General features: G+C 48.2%; 1 protein-coding gene across 7 annotated transcripts in view; it reads left to right on the forward strand.

The window, feature by feature from the left end:
• LOC134011162 (arf-GAP with coiled-coil, ANK repeat and PH domain-containing protein 2-like) overlaps positions 1–26,134 on the forward strand; it is a 145,843-nt gene that overhangs the window by 13,414 nt on the left and 106,295 nt on the right. The window contains exons 7-24 of one of the 7 annotated variants that reach the window (XM_062450643.1): positions 1,300–1,344; positions 1,474–1,569; positions 4,589–4,663; positions 9,176–9,288; positions 9,893–9,944; positions 10,309–10,409; positions 10,594–10,696; positions 10,994–11,202; positions 11,448–11,517; positions 11,820–11,914; positions 12,128–12,330; positions 12,857–12,958; positions 13,420–13,512; positions 13,847–14,079; positions 14,288–14,397; positions 14,687–14,797; positions 14,972–15,033; positions 18,370–20,243. In XM_062450643.1, the coding sequence (XP_062306627.1) occupies positions 1,300–1,344; positions 1,474–1,569; positions 4,589–4,663; positions 9,176–9,288; positions 9,893–9,944; positions 10,309–10,409; positions 10,594–10,696; positions 10,994–11,202; positions 11,448–11,517; positions 11,820–11,914; positions 12,128–12,330; positions 12,857–12,958; positions 13,420–13,512; positions 13,847–14,079; positions 14,288–14,397; positions 14,687–14,797; positions 14,972–15,033; positions 18,370–18,473 (1,977 nt within the window). In that variant the 3' untranslated portion in view covers positions 18,474–20,243. Of the gene's footprint in view, positions 1–1,299; positions 1,345–1,473; positions 1,570–4,588; positions 4,664–9,175; positions 9,289–9,892; positions 9,945–10,308; positions 10,410–10,593; positions 10,697–10,993; positions 11,203–11,447; positions 11,518–11,819; positions 11,915–12,127; positions 12,331–12,856; positions 12,959–13,419; positions 13,513–13,843; positions 14,080–14,287; positions 14,398–14,686; positions 14,798–14,971; positions 16,862–18,369; positions 20,244–26,134 lie in introns of those variants that run through there. The other 6 variants (XM_062450644.1, XM_062450642.1, XR_009928381.1 and 3 more) reach the window with 6 other exon arrangements.

Here is a 26,134-nt window from a genome sequence, read left to right on the forward strand (position 1 = left end):
CGATGGGACTATTAAAGCGTCCTCCCTGCCGTTTATTAAAAGGCTCTGACTCCTCCTAGGCAGTAAGTGTGTCACTTCCCCCTGATGGCTCTGCTGACCTTTCGCAAGGGAGAGCACAGTCGAGTACGACTGGGAACATTTCCTGTCTTCTTCCGTCCCGATGAACGGACCCGTGTGGGTTTATAAGCCTGTGTGTATAAGTCGGCCTGGCCGTCGGTGCTTGGTAAGACGGTTCAGAATCTGAAAGAAGCGGATGAGCTAGCGCTTTCTTAGCCGCCGTACAGTATTGTAAGAGTCTCAAAGGGGAGAAACCTTGCTCCTGCATTACCCCTAGTGAGAGGTGAACGTGGAGTCTGTGGACCTTCGATTCTCTGCTCCATCTACCACAATGAGCTGGCTGCTCTCAGTCAATAGTTCCACAGACAGAGACCAGGGAGGCTGTGTGAACTATGTGAGACTGCATACTGCTGAGTTGGCCCAGCATTGATTTCATTGGGTTCTTCTTCCCTGCGAAAATGGAGGGCTGCCCTTGGATAGAGTAGCCGCAGTCGAAGCTAGCCTGCTGTCGTGACGACAGAAAGTCCCGCCCTCTCAAATGTCCTCCGCGCACGAAAACGGACGACTCGCTTCGCCGCTGTGCTCAAACCGTCACTTTGATTTGACAATGACCAGAGGGGTGTAGTCAACACGGTGACAGTTCCATAATGACATGTGGGGGGGGGGGGGGGGGGAACTGAAGTGAACCAGGGTATCAATAACGATTTGGAGGACGATTTTCTGCCCTTTTTTTATGTACTGTGAGGTGCTTACTAACATCTTATTTAGCCTTGTTAACCATGAAGAACCCCCCGCTGTCGGGTTTTATAACCTGCTATAACTCACCACTCATAAAGGAGATGAAGCCGGTTTGACCTCCATTACCAGACGAGGTGCGGGATGGGAATTAGCTCTGTCCAGAGGACAACACATCCATCAGGCTTCCTGTGAACACACACTCACTCCCTCACTCTCTCTCTTTTAGACTGTGGGAGAAACTGCAGTCCTGAGTGCAGCTGGCTTCTGTAGATAAAGGAACACAATTGTTTTTTTTTTTCATCCTGGAGCCCAGGGTGTAAAATAGAGTAGAGGTTCCCCCTGGTGTTCGAACATGGAATTGGCGTCAGTCGCATTTCCCTCCTGTGGTTTTTGACCACAGTTTAGTCCAACTTATGTAACACCTATAAAGTTTTTTTGACTTCCTCCTTCCCACACAGAATGATTTCCGAAACTAACTAGTGATTCCTTTTCATCCCACTCCAGATCAATGTCCTCCAATCCAAGAGAAGATCCGAAATCCTAAAATCGGTAAACGCCTCATCTCAATATATTGTGCAAAACTGGATAAATGACCTGTTTTTTTTAAACGTCTTTGTGAAGTCCTGTGCTCCGTGGCACCTTCCTGATGTGTGTGTGTGTGTGTTCCTGTCTCTCCAGATGCTGTCCTTCATGTACGCCCACCTGACTTTCTTCCACCAGGGGTACGACCTCTTCAGTGAACTCCAGCCCCTAATGAAACAGTTGGGAGGACAGGTAACCCCACCGTTTTCAGCCCTCATGTTGACACGCATCCTTCCACACCGTTGGTCTGCTCTCGACTCTGTACTCCCGTAACAGTCTTGTTCACAGGGAATTCTAAAGCATGTCCAAGAGCCAATATCAATTTCCTATAGGTTATTCATAGTCAAAAAGGGTATGTTCAGTCCCTGCTTAGAAGTTGAACTTGGGTCTTTTCCGTCATTGTCTCAGCGTCTTGTTTAAACTGAAACTAAAAATGGAACGGCTATTCTCCGACTTACATCTCTGCATAGAGATATATACAGTACGACAGTGGCCTAATTTGACACTGGCTCTAGGAAGGGTAGGAAGGGTTTAGCTGGCCCGGGGCCTGGTGACTAAACACTCGAGTGCTGCCATCCAAGTGTCTCTGTGTGTCCGTCTGTTTTCCCCGGCATCTGACAACCCCAGCTCTCCTCCGGGGGCCTTGAGGCGAATCAGCAGATCTCCTGAAAGGAAACCCGCGATTCTTATCACGGGGCCCCGTGAGAGGGCATGGGGAAGGGAGGCTCGGTGGGGCTGGCACACACACAAGAGGGTTTTCCCATGCCGAGACACTGAGCGATGTGAGGCGGCCTCCGTGTGAGACTCGTGAACACGAAAGGAGCGAGGGGAAGGAAAGGGAGAGAAGCGGACGAGCGGAGGCCGGCCGTGGGACGAGGCGAGGGGGGGGGGATCGGTTTGGTCGGACGGAGCGTCGAAAGGGAAGCGAGGCCGTCGGCGTGGCGGAGCAGCGTGGAGCGTTGGCCCCCCAGGCTCCAGGACCAGCGCTCCCTCCATCATGAAGCTGAGGAAGCTGGAGAGGCTGTGCAGGGAGGTCTGGAGGAGCTGTCAACAGGTTGGACGACGGCATTTCCTAAGGACCTCACCCCCGACAGTGGTAGTGCTCGTTAGGGAAGATGAGATGTTTACTCTGCAACATGCCACTTGATATCTTTAACATGGTTGACGAGAGAATGGTCCAGGATTGTTGATTAGTAGTGATGGTTAGGCATACTCTTTTTGATAACTAGGCACTATTTTTATGTGATGTAGAGATGTTGGTATAATTTCCGATCAATAAGATATCTAATCAGTCAGGTGTGAACCCTTGCTACCAATGATATTCTAGCTACCCGTGACACTAGAGCATGTTTGTTACTCTTTTCACATAACGGGATTCCCGTCTCAAGTGTGAATCCTTGTGCGCATGGCCAATTGAGGGCTTGGTGAGCCCATCTTTACGAAAAGGCATTCTAGTCACGACTGAGTAAACACAAGTTTTATTTTTAATCCACTCCAGTCTATGAATGAATGACTCACAGCCACTCATCCACGGTCGGATGCAGTACTAACTGCCTCAGGCTGAAGTGAATACGAAACCATCCGCCCTCACCTGGAGAACCATATGAAGGAATACCCACAAGTACAACAAAGATATCTGGTCTCACTCTAGTCGGGCTCGCCAGTGGGTAAACACTGAACAATGGAATTAGTCAGCGCGTTTTGTTGGAACGGTCCACTGGTCAGCAGATACCGTGAGTGAAGAGAATTCACGGCCAGCTCCATGTTTTCATTGAACCGTCATGGCCGTACAGTAGAGTAGATGGGGGATGTGAAGGGACGGTGTCGCTGGTTGTTTTGGAGGGGAGAGGAAACCTTTCCCATCTGATGTTATCGGCCGCCCGCCCTCCCACTTCCTGCTCAAACAAAACAAAAACCTTCCCCCAAATATGCAACGTTATCCCTGTTCCGCTCTGGTGACCGAGTAGTTTGGGTGTAGTAGTGGAAACCTGACTTCAGGCTTCCTTTGGAAGCATTTAATGGGAGATCGAAACCACCAGAGCGAGGGGAATGAACTTTGGGACGATAGCTAGTATTCACAAGCATTAAAGATGTTTAATGACCTGTGCTTTTATATCCTGGCGATGCCCTCCTGAGTTCCGAATATTCGAATGTCTTTCATGTAAGTTTGGATAGTGTAGATGTAGTAATTTATCGAATATCTCTAGCGTAGCTTCATTTTGGTAATAATGGTCAAGCTTTATTTCTTAGTGACCAAATTTAATTCAGTAAACTATCACTTTTTTATTTTTTCCACTTTTTGTGAACATAATCTGGCAGAGTATGTATATCCACACATACCAAAAATGTGGCATATCAATATTGTTGATCATCTCTGGACTAAGCTTACCCAATATTACCAGTACTCTGATAGGTGGTGTGTGTTGCAGTAGCCTCACTGGTAGATTTGAAGTCTACCTGTCCACACCCTACAATGTTGCTGTTTCCACAGATACTTCTACCACAGCCATGATTCTCTCGCTCTCTCTTGAAGGAACCATCTTGTCCTCTAGCTCCTTTTGGGAGACGGTATGAACACCGGAGAGGAAAGAGAAATCAATCTCCCCCAATCCAATTTCACACATGATAAGGCCTTTAGAGCGGAATCCATTTTGTCCGGGGAGGGGGAAGCGTCTTCCTCGGGGGACAGTTTGTTTATCCACACGACACGTTTACGAGGGAGAGCAGGAGCAGCCGGGCGTCCACCTTTCCAGGCTTTCCCAGGTCATTCCCCCGCGGATTGAGCTTTGTATCTGGCTTGGGTTTCCCAATAGCGGTCACTAGTCGTATTGTCCGACCGTGTAGCGACTCTAGTGAGTGTTGTCCAACTGTGTTGTGAAGGCCGTCCCATCAGTCTAATGAGTCGAAGCAAACCTCCGCCTTCCCGTTTCCCTTTCGTTTGAACTGTCATCGCCCCAAGAATTCTGTCTCGAACCGACATGCTAGTCAACATGCTTTGCACCCTTCTTAGCTGGTTTTCCCCCCTCAGTGAAGGATGGGGAGATGGGGGGGAGGAGGGAGGAGGGAGGAGGGAGTCTTGCTCGGACGGCGCTAGTTTAGCGGCCAGGTTGAATGTGGAGCACCGTGTATCCTGGCTGCCTCACGCGGGCAGCTGCGTTTTTTGCTAGCTCCTCTCGGCTAACGGCGGACGGAATGGTTTTGTGTGTTTCAGTTGGACCAGCTGGTGGTGGATGCAGCCAAAGAGAAGAGAGACATGGAGCAGAAACACTCCACCATCCAACAGAAGGTAGAGACACGCACACGCTCGCACTCACTCAGTCCCCTAGCCTTGGGGGGGTGGGCTCTCTAAACCCTGGCTCTGGTCTTGAGCACCGATTTCAAGGCGGAAGATCATGTGCCCTCAGACATGAAATCTCTTTTGTCATTCTTGTGCTCCAGCCTTGCCCATTAAAGAATCCGCCCCGAGACTGCTGGGATTTGAGAAAAGATCACCATAATCCCACGTTCATGGGCTTCAGTAGTTTTTGTCCCTGAAGTTTAGCCTACTGACTGGAAGTCTTAAATTCTGACTAGACTTCCATGTGCCCCTATATAGGTGTACAAACTGACAGGCGCACACAAAAAACGAACACAGAAATTCTGAGGTAAACCGTATTACTTAGAGGAGCAGCAAACCGCTTCCTGTTTAGAAGGAGCTGTAGTATTCTTCGGTCAGGTGAAACGGGACCTTCGAGGGCGATCTCATGCCGTCACCGGCGCACACATGCATTATTGACGTCGCACGGAAGCCCTGGGCTCGCTTACAAAACAACGGGGATCTGTTTTCCCACACTGCACTGCGGCCCGATGACGCCACGGTGTCTGGTGGCTGTCATCACCCACCAGGGACGCTGGGTCCATTTTAAACTCCCGTGTATCACCATGCCATGCAGGTTGGTTTTAAATGGAAGAAGCACATAGGGTGATGCCACTCTGGAGCGTGTGGCAAGGGGCGATGTTGTATGTTCCGGCTCTGCGCGCGGATGTGCGAGACCTTTTTGGTCAGGCCCTTTTGATTTGTCTGGCGCTGTGTGTGTGTTTCTAAAGAGCAGCAGCTTGCCCTCCAGGTGTCTCTCTTCCAGGGGCCCTCTCCACATAGTCGGGCAGCGCCAACTCGATGCCAACTTCCGCTCGTCCTTCAGCACTATGCTCCCAGCGTCCCTCCCCCTTTCACAAGATGCTATTTTTAAGTTGTCTCGCTCGCTCTGTTTGCTCCCTCCCTCCCTCTGACTCTCTCTCGCTCTCTCCCCGTCCCTCGCTCACACACACCCTCTCCCTGTCTGGCTATATGTATCAGCATTTCTAACCAAAGCTCTCCTTTTTTCTCTCTCTCTCATCCCTTCACTCTTTCCAGGCTGCTCTGCAGGTAAGCCTTTTTTTCCCCTCTTCCTCCTTCTTATATCTCGTGTGTCTCTTGCTGTTGTTCTGTCTGCATGTTGCCCGGAAGGCCACGCTATTGTGTGTGTGAAGTGACCCAACACCACATCAGAAGGGAGAAATGTGCACGGGCGCGCGAGAAGACGAGAGACTTGGTCCAGTTGTCGACAGCCGCGTCGGAGAATGCCCCGAGTCGAGCAAGACTTGTGTGTGGAAGTGACGATTTCTGTGCCCTTCATGAAGACTGTGGTTATGTTTCATCCAAATATTTGACAACATGTATATGAAACATCTAGAATTGTGTGGATAGATGGCATTCACCTTGAGTGAGCTTGCCTGCATTGCCACATGAACAGAGGGCGTTTAGTTTGCCTGTGTGAATTATTCAGCGGTCTGACTAATTGTCATGTAGACGTTCTGGTGTTGCCCTTGTCCCATAGGAGAGAGGGGGACTTTCAGTAGGAGATTAGCATGTGAGCTACAGTATGTCTGTCAGAAGGTATATCGAATCTTATTCTTATATCCAATTCAGCCCTTTCATGGGCTTATTTGTCGCTCAATGCATGCTGTGTGCACACACATACATGAGCGTGAGAGAGGGAGAATTCAGAGTACAGGGCTGTACTGAACTCTATAAATGTTTTAAACTGGAGCTACTCTGAATGGGGGGTTGGTTATTCTACCAGCTAGAACAGGCATATCGACCTGCGTGCGCACACACACACACACTCAGATCCCAGTGACCTTCGCTTGGCGCTGGGGGTTTAGCGGAAGGAGGCGGAGTCGCGGCAGTGACGAGTGCCGATGACAATCCAACACACACACACGCGCGCTGCACGGAGGAGAGGGACAGAGACTTGAGGAGCCAATCTGCTGGTGTGACAGGGACCGTCAGGGAGATGCTCCGCGGGGACAGCTGGGGTTAGCTGCAGCGAGCGCTAGCTTTCATCACAGGGAGGCTAACACACTCTCCCACACACGAAAACCAGGCATGAAGATCTTCAGCAGGTTCCACTATGTGTGGTATCTGGTGAGTGGGAGTGAGGGAACTTTAATGAGCCATGTGTGCATTTGCATGTGTGTTTTCCTAGCATGTACTTGGTTTTCCATAACCCTGGCCATGGTTTCTGGTAAGGTGGATGTCGATGAGGTGTGTGTGTGTGCGCGACACCATAGGGCATAAAGTCTTTCTGTTTCCATAGTTTCTCAGCCCTCATTTGATTTGTCACTGTGACTTTTCTTAGGAGGTGACAGAACTTGACCCGTTACCAGACGGACGGAGCTTTTGTGCTTGGAGGTCCACCTCCGTACGTACAGTAGACACTATTGACTTTCGTTTGATTTCCTTATTCGTAACTCACCCCCCCCCCCCCCCACCCCCGCTCTCCCCCCCCCCTCCGTGCCCCCTCACCCGTGCCTGCCCGCTGAAACCAAGTGACTCCACTGTCGTGTGCCGTGGCTGTGTAGTTTTAGCCGGCGAATGCGTGTGCCTAGTCTGCCGTGGGGGGGGGGGGGGGGGGGGGGGGCGAGCATGGTCTGCCGTCTTTTCTGTCTACTTGCGTGTCACCTTTAAGGTGCTAGCTCTGCTGCTTCATACGAAACACCATTTTCGTCCAACGGATTCTCTTAATCGGTTGGATAATGCATTGCCATGCATTGGATGGATTGTAATTCACGTGGTGTTTTGATTTGAACATTTGTTGTTAGGAGGCTTGGTTGTGTGTGTGTGTGTGTGCGTGTGTGTGAGGGAAATGGATGTTTTTTTAATGGGATGGTTAAAGTTATAATAGGTAAGATGTGTAGGCACATTGCTATGTCCTTCAGGCATCACGCTTTTAAACTGACATCCTAGATAATGCACCCCGACCCATACAACTTAGCCGCCCTGCTTTTTCCACTGAGGAATTGTCAGCTAAGGATGTCTCGCTGTAATGTGCTGTTGAGCCGAGGTGAGTTTGCTTGTGTTCTGCTCACAGATAAAAGGGTTTGTGTGTGCGGCGCGTCAGTCGGGTGCCTCTTGGCACTTTCCAGGCCGCTAGCGTTCCCCACCCCCTGCATTCTCCACAAAGACCCGACTGGAAATAGCCTCTATGGTCCTAATGTGTTACAGGGATGGAAAGGGTGCGTGCATGTGCGTGTGTGTGTGCTGGAATGACCAGGCAAAGGTGTTTAGCCCTGTGGCCTTTTTTCCTCAGGTTTCAGGAACAAATTCAATCTGGCCGTTCTCACTCACTGTCACACCCTCCCTCTCTCTCACACACGCCAGGTTTGAAGTAGTATGGAATGAGGAAGGGATGATGTACCTTAACCCTAACCTATAGATCAGCTTTCTACCCCCAAGTAGCGACAATTTACCTCACAGACTCTGGAACATTCCTGGTGTACAGGGACCGTAGGAACAAGAGTCCGGCTTTGTGTTGCAGTGGGGCTGCTTTGGGAGTACCACTGCCTGCCAAGCGCTTCTGTTGTCCTTCATGTCTGGAATAAGAGTCCTTTCTTATTTTGTTAGCTTCAGCTCTATACCTATTGCACTGCAGGACATGACATGTGATCTCAAGATGAACTTGTCATGGGGAGTGGTCCGAGTTGTTCATATTTCATATACAAAAGTTCAGTAGTTGTGGGAGGGCATGGCTGAATGGTGTGATGAGGCAACCTACTCTGTCGTTGTGTTTTCCGTGTGTTTCTAGAAGGACAATGCTGGAAGCCAGTTACCGGCTCTACTCTCTGTGATTAGCTGTGGTATAAAGAGGGTGTAAAATGACACCCTTCTTCCAACCAAACACACACACAAGCTTGTGGTGTCTGGTGTCCCGGAGGCAGAGAGGGTTTAGGTAGGAACGGGTTGGCAGAGACACGGGGCAGTGAAGGAAAGGTTATTGACACATACACAGGCCTATCTCCTCACCACTGAGCGATTGGGTTACAGGGGTGTCAGTGACCCTCCACGGTCAAGGAATACTGGGTAGAGAGAGGGAGACACGACACAGGCAGGGATGGAGAGTCGGTTTACTGTGACAGGAAGTAAGGTTGAGGATACTGGCAGGCTTCTTCACTCTTTAGGCCCTCATCAGGCCCCTGACTCTGAGGAACCCGGCTGTGTATCCCAGGTGGACTGTTTTTGCATCGTGTCTGGTTCTCGTCGGCTGAATGAGAATCGCTGAGTCACATTTAAATAAATCGGAACAGGTATTAAATACAGTGTTATGTGCTTTCCCCCAACCAACTGCAACCGGCGACAAACCTACATTTGTTTCGTGTTGTCTCGCGAGTGAAATCATTTCCGTGATGTCGATCCAAACGGCAAACATCCACGCCAAAGTCCCGTTGATCATTCTCTCTACCGGTCCCCTCTCCCTCTCTCTCTCTCCCACGCCAACAGGACTTCTCGAATGACGACACCAAGCTGGAGTACAATGTGGACGCAGACAACGGCATCGCGATGGAGGGCTACCTGTTCAAGAGGGCCAGCAACGCTTTCAAAACATGGAATAGGTACTTGACCCGCTCTGCCGCCGTACCGTCCCACCAGTATCCTCAATCCTCCTCATCCCACAGCCGGCACCCGCTCCAGGGAGTCGGCCTTGACCTCTTGATTAGTTATTGATCTTTGGAGAGAGGCCGGCGAAAGATAACATGCATCAGTAATGCATCTGTTCGGGGCCGGGTCTGCGTGTTCCACATGATCGATCATGCCACCGTGCAACACGTACCTGGTCCTCTGGCCGCCTGAATGCCAATGACACTGTTCGGCTTGTGACCTTCGTGAAGTTTGTCCCCCAACGCCACGCTGTCCGACTTTCGGAGGGGGAATGCAATGTAAACCACCTGGCTGCTTGAGTCAGTCACGTAGCTAGACGGACACTTTAGCAGATGGGAGGGTGCTGATTGGCTAGTGATGAAGTCGCGCACTTGCCTGGAAACTGACCTGTCGATACAGCCTCATTTTAGGCATTATCTTTTTACATTCACTGCCGAAAGTCTCTTTGTTGTTGTTGAATGGTTTTTCCCAGTCATATTTGGAGGTTTCTTGCATCAATGCTTGGTTGTTCTGACTGGTTGAGGGCAGCGTGTGACCATGTTGTGATCTCCTCCACAGGCGTTGGTTTTCCATTCAGAACAATCAGCTAGTCTACCAGAAGAAGTTCAAGGTGAGTCAGATGTCTCCACACCACCACACACACACACACACACGTGTTTCCCTTCCCAAACATCGCCCGACATTTTTTACACTTGGAGCGCTGTGCAGCAGCATTCAAAACATAATTCAACCCTGGCGAACTATCCCGTGATTCCGATGTGAAGGGCGCTTGGCGCATCTTAATGATTCCCTTCATTCATTTACAAGTCTCTCCGTCTGTCCCGGTTAATTGGGATCCAAAATAAACTGTCAAATCGTCGTGAGAAGGTTTATGTGCACTGAAGTGTATCTGTGTGGGGTTGGAGTGTCAGTGATGTGTTGGAGGATTTAGGTTTCAGTATTGACTGTCTGATCAAGTCTCCCCCCCCCACCAGGACAACCCTACGGTGGTGGTGGAGGACCTGAGGCTCTGCACCGTCAAACACTGCGAGGACATCGAGCGCCGCTTCTGTTTCGAGGTGGTGTCCCCCACCAAGTGAGTGCGCGTGCGCGTTCAAGACATGCACTCAAACACCCCCTCCCACCCCTGCAGACACACACACACACACCCAATACCATCCGCACTTAAATTCACGCCCACACTCCGTCGAGGCAGACAGATTGCGAGTCCATCCTCACGCCCCCTGCCTCTCCCCCCCCCCCCCCCCCCCCCCCCTCAGGAGCTGCATGATGCAGGCCGACTCGGAGAAGCTGAGGCAGGCCTGGATCAAAGCCGTCCAGAACAGCATCGCCACCGCCTTCAGGGAGAAGGGAGAGGACGAGGTGGGTCAGCGGGTCGCGTCAGCACGACTGGATGGTTATTCAGCAATTCCATCATACTGTACAGCTCCACCACACATAGTCACAAAGCTGCTCAACAAAGGACTAGCTTCACACCTGTAACCAGACCATCGATTCACTTCAGAAAACTTTATTTACCTGAAAAAACATCATTTGGAAACCTTTCTTTTCTGATCTTTTTTTTGGGGGGGTCTTTGTGTGTCCATACAAAGGATTTGTGTGCGTGTGTTTTTATGCGTGTTATTCCGTTCCCCCCCTGCTCCACCCGGCCCATGCCAGAAGCTGGACAGAAAGTCCTCCACCTCCACAGGCAGCCTGGACTCTGGCGGCGAGCCCAAGGAGAAGCCCCTGAAGGGGGAGAGCGCCCTCCAGAGGGTCCTGGCCATCGCGGGGAACACCTGCTGCTGCGACTGTGGCCAGGCCGACCCCCGCTGGGCCAGCATCAACCTGGGCATCACCCTCTGTATCCAGTGCTCCGGCATCCACAGGTACAGACCTGCACTGTGCTCCATACGTAGATGGTAGATATTCTATATAGCGTACACATACAGACGTATGCCAGAGATGTGCTTGCTGTGGAACATTGCTGTGTACAGTACTGTACTGTATATCCACTGTCACAAGCCCCACCTTGTGCCCCACCTGGTGCCCCACCTGGTGAAAATGCATTTGATGATATAGTCAACATCTCTCTAGACTCTTCATGTCACTGACTGCTTGGCTTGTCCTGCAGGAGTCTTGGGGTCCACTTCTCCAAGGTGCGCTCGCTAACTCTGGACACGTGGGAGCCAGAGCTCCTCAAGGTAAGAACAGCACACACACACACACACACACACACTGTCTCACACACACACACACACACACACACACACACACACACACACACTGTCTCACACACACACACACACACACACTTATCACCATTCGTTTCAAATTGCCTTCACATTTTATATTAACCGACTCTGCTCTTGCTAATAAATCAATGTTAAAATGCTGTGGGTAACCCACTTTGACTGGGCTCTGTTCCAGTACACGCTGCTGAGTAAATACACCTGTCATCCGCTAAGGTTGTGAGCTAACTTGGTGTGTGTGTGTGTGCGCGCAGTTGATGTGTGAGCTAGGGAACGGAGTGATTAACCAGATCTATGAGGCACGCAGAGAAGAACTGGGAGCCAGGAAGCCCCAGCCAGGAGACCCCAGGTACTGTGTGTGTGTGTGTGTGTGCTCACTCTCCCCCACCAGGCACAGTTTATAATCTTAGTCTGTAGCATTCCCTAAATACACTTTTCAAGCATTTGAATCTATTAGGATTGAAATCCATTCAATATTACCGCGTCTATGTACAGTAAGTCATACATCTTCATGAAGGCTTTAGCTTAACAAATGATCTTTCCACCCCCCCCCCCCCCCCAGACAGGAGATCGAGGCCTACATCAGGGCCAAGTACGTGGACCGCAGGTTCGTGCGCCGGCCGTCCGATGAGGAGCTGCGGACCAAGGTGGTGTCCCTGAGCAAGCAGGAGAAGAGGCTGAGCAGCAGCTCGGAGCACCTGCCCCCGCGGCCCCCGCCGCCCACGCCCAAGCTGCGCCCGGCCTCCAACGTCTCCGGACAGTCCGGTTAGTACCCCCCCCTCCCCCATCCCCCTCGGTACGCAACAACGCCCCTTCTCCCCCTCTCTCTGCCCCCAACCCCCTGTCTGCTGAAAGGTGTGCTGTGTGTGTGTGTGTGTGTGCTTTCTGAGCCTGTGGGCTGGTTTGTGTTTGTTGTCATGGTGGGTGAGGGGGGAAATGAAGCGAGCAGTACCTCTGTTCAATACCCCAACCCACTGATCTGTGACCGGATTGCGCTTCTGCAACTGGTCAAACAGGTCATGCTTGAGGCATGCTGTCTCTCTCTCTCCCTCCCCCTTTTCTTTCTTCGCTGTCTCGCTCTCCAAGCAGCTCAGCTTGTAGTGTAACAGCCTGTGCTTCTGTCCCCCCCCCCCCCTCCCTTTTCTTCCCCCCCCCCATTTCTCTCTCTTCTCCCTCTCCTCCGGCTGCTCTGTGCTTCTGGACTAATCCTTCCCCTCCCCCCACCCTCGCTGCCTCCTTCCCTCCCTGCCTCCTCTTCACCCCCCCCGCCCCCCTCCCCCTCCTCGCGTAGCTGCCGCCGGGGGTTCGGAGGCCCGCCGGGATTCTCTGTTCTGTCCCGATGAGCTCGACTCTCTCTTCTCCTACTTTGACAACTCCTCCAAGCTTAGGAGCAGTAAGTACTGACAGGCTCTGTGTCCCCACCCCCTCCCCCTGCATCCACCTGTACTCACCTCTCAGGCTGTCTTCCTAACTGTAACGTCATCCGTCTTGTCGACCCTCAACCCACCCACTCCCCCCCCCCATCTGGCTCTCTTAATGGACCATGCCATCCTGTTAAGCGAATCAGGGCGGAGGCGTACCACGTGTTCCCCGCGGGGGTGTCTCACAGGGTTGTGGTGGTCAGTGTCGTGTCCTTCTGGGGTTTCATCCGTGTGTCCGTGTGGTTCGCGGCATATCTGGGAATGGCGTCGTTTCAGTGAGGTGGCCAGTGTTTACCGTCTCGTCTAACCGTTTGGTTTCAGTGGGGGGAGGTGTGCTGTCTGTCCCTGCATGTGAGTGTGTGTGTGTGTGTGTGTGTGTGTGTGTGTAGTGTGTTGCTGTGTAGTCAGTGATCACGGCCCTCTGGTTCTACAGTAAGAAGTGCTGACAGTGGGATCCAGAACAGTGCTGATGGGAGCAGGGAGATGCTGGCCAACGCCCCGTCTACTAACAGCTTAACAGAAGCAGGTACCCACATCTTCAGGACTACGGGGTCACACCTCTAACCAAGCATTAGCTTAGCATAGCTGCTGTAGACACAACACGTGTACACTGGGGGGGCGCAAATATTCAGCAAAATCTCCTGCCTCGAATGAATGCGGCTGTTAGATATACAATACATGGCATTTGTAATGCAATGCATTGATTTAGCAGAAAGCAAAGTACATAGGAGGATTTGCACCGGCCACCTTTTAACCTGCCTGTCAAATGCTCTAACCACTGAGCTACCCCCCGTTTTCTGCGGGGTCCAGACAGTTGTCGACAGCACACTGACGCCAGTCTCCCTCCCTCCCTCCAGAAGCAGCCGAGCCCCCCCCTATGGCCATGCCCTCCACCCTGCCCCCGCCGTCCCCCTGCAAGGAGGCGGTGGTGTTCTACGAGCCCAAGGAGTACTCCCCGGGCCTGCAGCTGTACTGGGCCGCCTGCGCCCGCAGCCTGCCCGACATGGCCGAGGCCCTGGCCCACGGCGCCGAGGTCAACTGGGTCAACACGGAGGACGACAAGAGGACCCCCCTCATCATGGCCGTGCAGGGGGTAAGAGGCCGCGGTCACGCGCCCGCTAAGACTACAGGACTGTTGGAACACAGGAAGTGCATTGACCCCCCCCCCCCCCCTTGCGGTGTTCGTTGTTATTATTGGAAGCCTGAAGGAACACGTTTTTTCGTGTGTGTTATGTTACTCTATTGTACGCCTTTTACTTGTCTTTTGACGCATCTGGGCCTGTGCGCGCGCTGCTTTCCAGGGCTCGTTGGTCACCTGCGAGTTCCTGCTCCAGAACGCGGCCAACGTCAACCAGCAGGACGCCCAGGGCCGAGGGCCCCTGCACCATGCCACCATCCTGGGCCACACAGGGTGAGTCTCCCCACATGCCTCCACCGCCTGGCTCAGGCACTGGACAGGCATCCATGTCAAGCCTAATCAATTGATCTGTTTACAATGTACTTGCATTAGGCTTTATTTGGTCGGCCTGTCAAGCCCCAGCTGGGCCTGTTTGTTAACTGTGTTTCACTGCCATATCACCTCCCTGTGTGAGGTTAATTATGGTGTGATTAATAGATGAAGAGCCATCCATGATCTGATTCCAATTCCTGGCCTGGCCTGGCCTGACAATGATTCCTGTGGTTTTTAATCCCCATTTTAGACAAGTATGTTTATTCTTGAAAAGAGGAGCCAATCAGAATGCGGCAGACATCGAGGAGAAAACCCCCCTGTCCATGGCGGTGGATGCGGCCAATGCTGACATAGTCACATTGTAAGTTGCGTGGGCTGAACCATTAACATACATTTGGGGGGACTGTTCACTAACTTACCCTGTTAAGCCCTTTCCTTTCATTTATCACATCGGGAGTTCTGTATATTAGTAGCTTGGGGTAAAAGTTTAAAAAGTAACTGTCCTTAACTACCTTTTCCCTTGACTAATCAACAGGCTGCGATTGGCCAAGATGAACGAGGAGATGCGTGAGGCGGAGGGGCCCTACAGCCAATCAGGTCAATATCCTACCAACAGCCCCACCGAGATGCAGTACAGGAAGTGTATGCAGGAGTTCATTAGCCTGCAGCTGGATGAGCACTAGGCTCAAAAGCCTCTCCCCCCCACCACTAATAGAATTCTGCAACAACAAAAAAAGTTTCTCAAACAGGCCATGAGATCAGTGACTGGGTTGTGTCTGGTCATTGGCGTCCAGAATTGGCGAGGGTGGCTTGTTATCTAACCCTATGCACTCTACCTGTCAAGGAGAAGCAACAACAAAAAAGGAGGGGAGGGGCTGAAATCTAGATTTACTCCCTAGATATCCTGTACTGTACAGTATGTCCCGCGCAATAGCCCTTTCTGAGGACCTGTCTGCTGCTGGGGAACGCTACGCCGTGTGGACCTAGTCAGGTGCTCCACTTTTAGTTTATGTGACCGGGTCAAAGCCATTAACCGTAGAACCAGTTGTTTTGACGGATGGACGAACAGGCGGGAGACTTCAAACGGTAGCTGTTCTTTTTCAAGTCGCCGAACCGCGGCGTCCTGGCCGGCTATCAAACGGCAGCCCTGTGTCTCTGAGCCGGTAGTACGTCAGCCCTGTGTCTCTGAGCCGGTAGTACGTCAGCCCTGTGTCTCTGAGCCGGTAGTACGTCAGCCCCGCTGCGCCTCGGGGCTGTTTTCACTGGTGGAGACCAGAAGAGACCCAATCCTGACAAGTGTGCTCGTCGTCCCTGAGGCAGTAACCACGGTTATTTTTAACAAAGGTTTTTGACCGTCCCAACGGTCCGAAACCTCTTGTTAAAAACACGTTGTCGATTATATTGAGGACATATTTATGCACATTCCTTATAATGGTTATGCAATATTTCAATGTCATGCTCGTTCGGTTCTTTCTTAGGGTTAGTCTTAACCCCCCTCCTTTTTTAAAATAGTCTTGTTTGACTCCTTTTGAACCTTTTTAATCGTCATTACGGTGTGTCAAACTTGTCTCGTTTACCTATGAATTTTACTTATGTGAAGTTGACATGCCTGGCGACAGAAAAATCTATTTTAAGATAGCTTTTTTTTTTTTATAGAAACATTTGAATCATATAAGGATAATAGTTGATGTAAATGATGTACTGTACAGAGACATGCATTCTATGTTATATATCACAAGCATTGTATATCATATTCAGTGTCAAACTGTATAGTGTGTAGAGTTGAGTGCTGTGGTAATGGGACAGTGTTTTGGGGGGAAATCCACTGCACAAGGATGTTTGCAATGAGGCGCCTGCTTTCATCCTTGTTTTTATTTGAACTGTACACACTAGTTTCAAGAACTTTTGTGGGCTTGGTTACTAGTCAACCTACCAAGTGTATGCAAACTGTCAGAATAGACTGTTCTTTGGAGAAAGCGTTTCTTTTGAGAGCGTCAGTTAAAAGGTCTTAAATGTTTGTGGACGTTGTCGTAGGGTGTGTTTAAAAGGGACATTGAGATGGTATAGGGCACCAAAACGCAAGTGTGGTAGCTTAGAACCAACATGTAACCATGTACAGCATTTTAACACATACTAGTATTACCTACTTCCATTTTATAGGAGCTGGAAAAAAAAATTCTAAAGGGCATTCAAATGTGAATGTAGATCTAATATTACGCTCCCTCAAGTGTTAGTTAACAATGAATGAGTGTGTGTGTATATATATCATTACTCCTTTTCATCTCTTATCTCTAGCCCCTGGCCGGTTAGGATTTGGTTAATAAGCACGGAAGCACTTTTAGTAGCTGATGCAGCTGGATTCTCATTCAGGCCTGCCAATCATGACGCGGGTACAGCATTTCTACTCGTGAAGAAGAACTAGTGTGTTCAATAGTGCGGTCAAGTGCGTTCAGTAGTGGTTGTTGATTGTGATTGTGGTGGTGAGTTGAAATGTGTATTCTTGGGAGTTAAAGCTTTCGTGGGTGTCTATGGATGTGAACCATAGAGATTTTTGTACAGGCAGGGTAGAAGAAACTCAAGTCCTACCTCTAGTGACCACAAGAGGGAGTGCTGCATTCACAAATTCCCCATTCACTTGAGGTTTGTAAACGATGGGGCTAACTGTTAAAACGTTGAAAAGGCTGTTTAGGTGATAGGTTTGTCCACAGCAAAGACCAGCCTACTTTTTGGGGTCTGGTGGTATAGATGTCATAGATATGCTACTCAGTGGACTAGCATTGGGGTCTTTTTGTGTTCCTTTTCGACGTGTAGATTCATTCAATAATCGCAAGTTTTTGGACCTATGACAGGAAAGATACTTGATTGGTTAAGACTGTTGTTCTTTTCTTGTCTTGCTTTATATCAAATGTGGGAGAACTGTTATTGCCTTACGGTCAACAGCAGACACACTATGCAGGTGTTGTAGTAACAGTGAGGGGGACTGAGAAAGGCAGAACTCCACAATGGGCAGAACTACTAGATGTGGTATTTAATTTGAAGATGGCTGAGGAGGGGAGGAAATGCACACAAAAGATTTGGTTTACTTCATGAAACGTCTTGTTCGAGGCTAAATCCTCCAAGGCTGAAAATCGGTCTTCCAGCGTGTCACTGATTTGCCAACTCTCAGCCCCTCAACACACACTAATTAGTTGGTGAATAATGAAGTGTTGAAAGGCAGTCCTGTGATGAATGTGAAAGCGAGTTCAGCCCAGTGTGGGATGCATGTCTCTACTTTCTCATGTAAAAAAAGGACAATCCCTCTCCATGTTAGTACCAGGTTAAGCGTACAAATGAGGTCAGACTGACTTGAGGTTGAAACTCTTTAAGCTTTCTTTAACATGCACTGTTATCACTCATAGCTCGATCTTTCTGCATCTTTACTGTCCCGTTTCCTTTCCTCTTACTCCCCCCCCCTCCCCAAAGTTGGTGCCTTTTTTCTGTTCTCTCATTTCTGTGGGATGCTGAGGCCAACACAGCTGTATTTTTGTACATAGACCTGCACTTTAAATACAATACAGTTGTTAACTAAACTAATCTTGTGGCCTAGTCTTTCTTTCTGCACTACACTATTCTCTGCAACACAGTATTCTTTGCCTTTGTTGTTGATTTTCACTATGCTGACAACTTGTGGCTACCGCTTCTCCCCCTCTCGACTTCCATACTTCTGTTTCTTCCTGTCAAGTCCCGCTGGTGTTTTAGCAGGTATGGCTAACTTTCTATCATTCCATCTGGCTTCTTTTCCCTCAACTTAGACTTGCAAGAGATTTCAGAACCTTCATTATACCGTATGTACTTTGATAGTGTCGACTAATGAAATGTACACAACTTGTTTTCTACCTTTCTCCCGTGCTTAAATAACTCATCACCCTGTCGTGGTTTATGTTGTCCTTGCAGGAGACGAAACCTACCAAGACATTTTCCAGGACTTTTCCCACATGGCGTCAAATGACCCAGACAAGCTGAACCGTTACCAGCAGTACGACTTGCCCAGGCCTTGACACCCGTAGACGGTTCCAGTTCCAACGTTCTGGTTCCGGCCCACCTGGAAGTTTCTCAAAGCACCCAGAGTTTTTCTGATCTCCGCTGCAGTATGGAAGGCCCAGGCCACCACAACCTAACATCTGGCCCTGTCAGTAATGACTTATATTCAGACTTTGTTCATATCATACGAAGAAATACATTTTAGCAAAGTGAACTGGAACAAGTCGCAGCATATCCCAGTTTTTAAAGTGCTTACGTGAACGGTACATAAGAACCGTTTAAAGGGTTTGCCTGATTTTCTTAACCATTTAGCCGTGAAGCACATCTAAGTGCACAGACACCTAAAAAACAATATTTTATGGATGGCTTTTTTTAAATTATTTTTTTTTGCAAGAAAGTTGGAAAGACATTCAGTTCTATTTCAGCTATAAATCACTTACCATCCCATTTTTGTTTTACTTAATGTACCGTGCACTCAGTTTAATGACACATTTTCACTGAGTTGTCTGTTTAATGACTTGTGTAGACAGTGTTTGAGGGTCATCTTCACCGCTCAACTCCTTGTCATGGGTGTAAGGTAGGTAAGACACTTATTTGCACCAATCCTTTTGTCTTAAGTTATCACTGATGTTTACCTGTTGTAAAGGTGAAACTTTGAAGTGTCAATTACTTTACAGTTGGTGTGGAACGCACACATTGTCACACTATGAACAAATATCATGTTTGACAATGTTGAGGAAAAAAAACTAACTTTTATAGATACTTCACTAACGTTCTTTGATTTTGTGTGTAAAATTTTCATAATTTGATGATCAGTTTCTTTCTGGTGCAAGATTTTGTTGGAATAATTAGGTTTCTCGGGGGAGCAATAATATTTTAGCATAGCCCTTTCAACACCACAAAGGCTTGGAACTAGTAATGAAGAAAAGATCATCGGAATATACATGTTGGGTCCTAGGACAACTCATTTTACTTTGCTTCCTCCAGACCATCAAAATGAACATAACATTTTTACCTTGGGTGAACACTTAATTCCTAACTCTTCATGTCAATGACTACACTGAAGAGATCTTTCTTCAGTGTAACACAGGATACAGTACATATCTTGTACATTGTAAAGATGCTTTTGAATATGACTCTTGAGGACTTAATTATAAAATTAGTGGTACTTGAATCATTAAATAAGCTTTTGTAAATGCTGTTCTTTTTATTATTGTGTAATGTTATCCCATTTTATATCACCCTTCTGTATACCACTAAAGTTATGTATATTCTCAGTATACATTTTAAAGGACTTACTGCATGTACTACAAATCATGGACTGAAAATACTTTGCTGAATGTTGAACCATTTGTTTGCTTGTTCTTTAGATTTTATAATGCAGTTTATTACCGCTGTTAATTACTGTCATTCCGATTTGAAAGGAAAATTGTAACGCAAAATTGAGTTTGATTTCTGACCCCCCCCCCCCCCCCCCTTCATGGCTTACATCACCACGGGCTGATGTTCCACCATCATGGATGTGGGAACACAAACAACGTGTCTCTGAGGATCTCCAGCAGTCCTTAGCATGATGTCACCACACAGCTTTCCTCCCTCACCACGTATTGAACTTACGACCCACTACGCAAACAATTACGGTCTGTTTATTTCTACTGTTGTTGTCGCGTTCTTACAATGAGATGCCTTTACCTCAGTGTACATGTCCGTGTTTGTTTGAAACCATGTTTTAGGACATCTGACACGAACGCAGATGACTTACAAATAAACCATTTATCTAGAACTGGCCCAGGATCTGTTTGCTGTGTTCGTTTAGTGTCATATAATGTTGTCTTTGACATCGGGGCTGATTTGGTACAAAACTTGTAGGCCCTTCATAAAATTTGGCTTAAACGCCAAGACAAAGAACTAGGCTAAGTATTTGAATGAACAGTTTCAGTAGTAAGTGATTAAATGTTGAGGAAGGCACAATCTAGCTGTAGGCCTACTGTGCTATATAGTCTCTAGCGTAGATGTGGTCTGTTAGTACTGTACCTCGACCCAGCCTCTGGGCCTCGTGTGTGGGCACGGGCCGTGCACTCCTGGTGCTCTTTTCAGGAGAGCTCTGTGGTCTGCTCCCCTGCAGAGAGGTGGAGGGCCGCTGCTGGAGATGTTTCCCCTCAATAAAGAAAAGAAATGTGAACACGCAGTGAGAGGACATGGTCCATTAATGCCACTCGCCCATCTGCGACGTCCAAAGGTCTCCGTGTAGCACGGAGCCTGCCAGGGACTTCATCTCCTAGGTTACGGCATTGAGACACAAACGCACTATTTCAAAGGATCATTAAATCTATCAACATTGGGAATTTCTTTTGGATAGAAGATACCTTTTTGAAAGAAAAAACAAATGATACATTTACAAGATGTAATTGATATAATAAAAGTCAATACTGTATTTAACTCCAACTGTCTAAATAGTAGAAAATAATCAAATTGGTGATATACCACATTAAACACTGCATAAAGTGTATTAACTTTATAATTTTTTGGCCTACCGGTAGTATAACAATTATACAGTAAATATGACAGCACTTGACATTCATTCAGTCATTGAAAAAGCATTAAATTCATTTACAGATATTATATACAGTTATAGATCGCATTAAGTACTAGGGGTGGGGGGAAAAAATGATTCACATAAGAATCGCGATTCAGTCTTCTGGCGATTCACAATATTTTTTTATGTAAGTATATATTGAATTGTAACCCCAAGAATCGAATTGTGAGGTACCAAAAGATTCCCACCCCTAATAGACATTAAGCTGTACATTTCTGTTTAATATGTATCAGTGTTGCAGAAATAAATAAGTAGTCAAGAAAAGTCTACTTATCATCACTGTATTTTGTGAACGAGTTCTTAGAAATCCTTGTTTTGTAAGTATGATTAGAAAGCAGTTCTCCTTTGACATTTAGTAGTGTCATAAGGGCAATTATACCATCTTGTAGAAAGTAACTTTGCAGGAAACCTCAGTGGTGTAAGCATGTGTACTATCGAGTCTACTGCCAAACACTACCCCTGGTTCAAATATCGCTCAAACCAATTAATAATTTATTTAACTGATATCAGTTAAGTAATATGTTAAAAAAAACGGTCCATAGCACAATACAAAACATAGCAAAAGACAGACAAATACAAGATAAAACACATACAATAAGAAATGACTACAACAGTCAGAGTTCAGAGTCAGAATTAGAAGAGACAATGTTCAAAAACCATAAATATTGTCTCTCTCCTCTCCGCCAAACGCTTGTTAATCTAAGGAAGATTCTAGGTTAGAAACCGAGTGCGAATTTTACAATGATAATAGTCAGCTTCTTCGTAAAGTAATATTTACGATTACAGGTAAGAACGATATATAAATGTATCGAACCCCCGTGGGGCCAAGCCCCCCCGTAATTCGAACCCTGGAGTCTAGAGCTCTGGTTTGTAGGCTAAGACTGAATACTTTTTTTGCTACTTTGTAATAACTTTCTGTGACCATCGTTTCTGGAAATAAACGAGGGTAAAAACTTTTTTAGACCTGACTAAATGAAATGTAAGACCTCGGGTGAAAATCAGGCCGTTTTTAAGATGTTTTAAGGCCTTAAATTAAAATTTCTGAATTTTGGACTTAAGACCCTGCCAGAACCCTGAATATAGCACAAAAAAAAAAAAATTACAATCAGTGAACCAGCAAGTTGTCACGCAACATAATTCTTGGAAAGATAAACGGAGCAAAACTGAAACTACATTGTCCACCCCTGTTCGCTAGCTATGTAGGTTGCTAAATGAATTTAGCCTTACCTTGAAACAAGAAACCACAAATGTTCAAATGTGTATCTTCATCAATAATTAATCAAAGTTGTTTTAAGATAGTGATGTCAGTTGTGTTTGTCCTTTAGTAATGTGAAAATTCATGTATATGCATTCTGTGAATAAAGCTATATATTTGTGTTGTTGTTGTAACTATCATTACGATACAAATATTACATTAAACAAGAATTATATATAATTAGACAATAAAATAAAATAGTAATACAAAAATCAAGCGAGTTTTAAGGTCAAAACAATCAAATCCCTAAGGGTTACATACAGTAACAGGACAGACAAAGAATGTCTTCAGACCGGAAACAACTATCTTCCCCTTTCAGATGTGTTCATGCCAGATAGAAGTCATTAGCAACAGGTGATAGCCTTCTGTCCTCCCACATCCACACAACTCAACAAGCTAACGGGAAGACTGTTCATGAGTTCACTGTGAAAGAATGGCTAGGATTTCATGTTTAGGAACGGCCGCGCAAAGTGAATCCAAACAGTCCAGCTTGTATTTTCTAAACGCTGATGCTAAATAGACAGGCAGTATGAATAGACATAGTGTTACAGGCATTTCGGTTCATGCCGCAAAATCCTTCCAACCTCCACCACACTCCCTCGCCCACCCATCCCCACCTCTTCCTCCTCTCACTTGCTACTTCCCACTCCAGCTCTGCTGTTTAGACTGTCTCCAGCACCAGCTTCCCAGAATGGGAAGGCCTTCCTCACCCCCCCGGTGTCTTTATGAACACGGGGTTCCCTGGAGGCCTTCCCTCCGCACCCCGGTGGGCAGCCAGCGGTCGAGCCTTTCCAGCGGGACGGCCCGGCTAGGGAAAGAACGAGCCCGGCTCCACCAGCACCAGGTCTGGCCTCCAGCTGTTCAGAGAGTCCCAGGACATCCCCCCCCCCCCCCCCCCCCGTCTGCCGAGGCCAGGAGAACCCAGACTGGAGGAGGGTTAAAAAGCTTGAGAGTCTGGCCAATGGCATCCCTTCCCCCTGGAACCAACTAGCTTTACAACTTACAGATGTGGCGCAGAGGCCAAGAGAAATCCCCAACCCTACACACCGAAGATCAAGCATAGAGCTAACAGGAGATGGAAGGCGCAACTAAGGACAATGACATGTGAAGTGGTACTGAAGCAGGGCCTCCGTGTCACTTCTGTCACTCCTCTTGCTCAGCAGTCACGGGGGTGAACCCGGGGGGGGGATTACAGAACTCCTCAGACAATGTTTTGACATGGGTTGTCTTATCGGAGCCCAAAGGACAAGTCCTCTGCCAACAGCCTCCAAATTGTGGTCATCGAGGCATGGCGAGGCTGGGTAAACACACAACGCATGTGGGAACTGACGGACTGGGAACGCTTGTGCTGCCTCGTCAGCCTAGAGGGGCGGAGATGGACTCGAGGATAACCCACGGTAGTGGTAACACCCCCTCCACACACACACCCCCCCCCCATCCGGTTCCTCCAGACAACCTCCCTAGCTGACGCTCAGCATTGGTGGGATGGGTGTGCCATTCGACCAGCTGAAACCCAGCCCGACTGGAAGGTCCACAGAAGTAAGAGGTCAAGGTATTCGGTCCCGTGTTAGTGGAAGTACAGGAAGATGAGAGTCGGGTCTTACTGAACAGAGCCTGACCACCTGGAAAAGCAGCAGCGGTCCCGTTGCAAGGGGTGACTGGAATCAGATGTAAACCCCCTCGTGTAAACAAAGGAAAGCTACCTTGCGTGTGAACAGGCACTTGCACTGCAAGCTTGTGTGTCATGTCGCCCTTACAGTATTTCTCTTTAATGTAGAGACATATTTCTTGCCTGTGCAGACAAACATGATGTCCATCTTCCAGCGCCAAATCAGTATCCATAAAATGGAAGTGTTAAAAGGACTAACGGGGGCAGCAAAGATGGAAAGCATGAGTATAAGCTTTTTTTTCCCCCTCTCTGTTGTAAAAATTGGGAAAAAGTATAAACGTGAGGTGTGTGGCGTAACAAGCTTTTGGGCAAAGAACTTTGCTGAAACCAATCTTCTCTGCCAGGATGCCTGGTATTTGTCATCCATCACTTCACAGTCTAAAGTCCAATCTTTGCATATTCCCCTAAAACAAAATCTCTCGTGACAGGGTCATTCTGTCCCACCGGTTCTCAGAGATACGGGGAAATTTAGGAGGAACCAGTCAGGTTGACCTCGGCCAAAATCCACAGCGTCTCTCCTAGGGCTGTTAAGTCTGGAATCTCAAGTCCAGTCAAGTCCAAACAGTCTTGTCCTGTCCGAACAGCACGCACCGCCTGCGTGTCACTCGATGGTCTGTGAAGTCAAGCGGATACTCTTTGGGGCCTTGACCCTGCTTTTAAGTAGATAGCCACCCACACCGAAGCCCCCCCCCCCCCCCCCCCCCGAAGACTCTGGAGGTCACTGCCCATCTGGTGGCTCCGCTTGTTTGCCTAAACAACACGAGGGGGCCGTTGACCAGCCGACCCTTTCATCGACGCTTACTCATCACCGTTTCGACAGACGGTGACTACATGGGCCAGAAAGCCAAAAGGTATGCGCGGCGCCCTTCCTCCATCCCCCTCCACCTCATCGTCCCTCCCCCCCTCTGGTTGGTTCGTCAGTTCGCTGACAGACTTTGGAGGCGCCGGTCTATCGCCTGCTTGCAATGATTCCCCCGGGGTTCACGGCTTGCCCTGGCCCGATGACGCGACCGTGGGATAGTGTTGCCTTGTATGGTGATGTGGATTACAGCCCAGAAGAGACATGAGATGGACCATCGAATTCACGCAAACTGTCAAGCACAAAACGCAAAACAGCCTTAGAAGGGGTTAGACTGAAGTTATTACCGTTGACAAAGACCTGAAGAAGTCGGTTACGTGTCTTGAAGGGTATCAAAAGCTCCTCAAACTGGACTTTGTTTGTCCACTGTGCTAATGATACATGGTGGCTAGGTCACCAAGGACAAAGAGAAGACCAACAATGACCAACATCGAAAGATGAAAGTCTGATCCGAAGAAAGAACTGGTCTGATTTACGAGTTCCTTCCAGGAATAGAGAGCGTTTTTTTCTCTCCACCCTTTTGACAAATCGAGGCGTCCCACCCGCATCGCTGCGGCATACGGGAAGTGAAGGCCCAGGCGGTCGGTCTCATCTTCGGAAAACGGGGAGGGAGAACGGGAGGTCTGCACTGTGACTAAACCTTTCCTCGGTTTAGGAAAGCAGGGCGTCTTTAGGCATGTGTGATGTACCGTCCACCCCTCAACCCCAGACACACTGGCCCTCATGACCCCATGAGTCTATATTTAACCTACTGCACAACTAACCTGAATAAGCATAAAGAGTTTGACCCGGTTAATTTAAGTATATATATTTGTTGCACGTCCACTCAACGCCATTCCACGTCCAACAGTAATCGACCAGCCAGTTAATCAGTCCCTTTCAGACCAAATAAAAAGGCTGTTATGACTGCAGCATGCTTGTGCGTGAGTGGTGGATGGGTCAATGAAGTTGGGCAAAAAGTGGTCTGTCGTGTGACTTTATTAGTGGAAATGGAGCGCAACAAAATCTCTCTTAGCAGTAATTAAAGTAGCAGCACAGGAGTTTGACATTTATGGCTGATGTTTTACTGGTTGCAGAAACGCTCGTGTCTCAAGAGCCCCATTACGCAACATCATGCAGAAAACAATTGCCTTTACCCCATATTATTATTTTCGAGAGTCCTTTCCATATAAACACGCATTTTTCAAAAGTATGATTAAAATCTTAAGCTAGAAGAAAGAGTCAAGTTCTTTCCTACAACAGTTCTGACCCAGACATCTCTCATTGATCAACTCATTCACACGCTGGCACCAGTGCAGA

The sequence above is a fragment of the Osmerus eperlanus genome, chromosome 24 (genome assembly GCF_963692335.1).
Source record: "Osmerus eperlanus chromosome 24, fOsmEpe2.1, whole genome shotgun sequence".
Lineage (NCBI taxonomy): Eukaryota > Metazoa > Chordata > Actinopteri > Osmeriformes > Osmeridae > Osmerus > Osmerus eperlanus.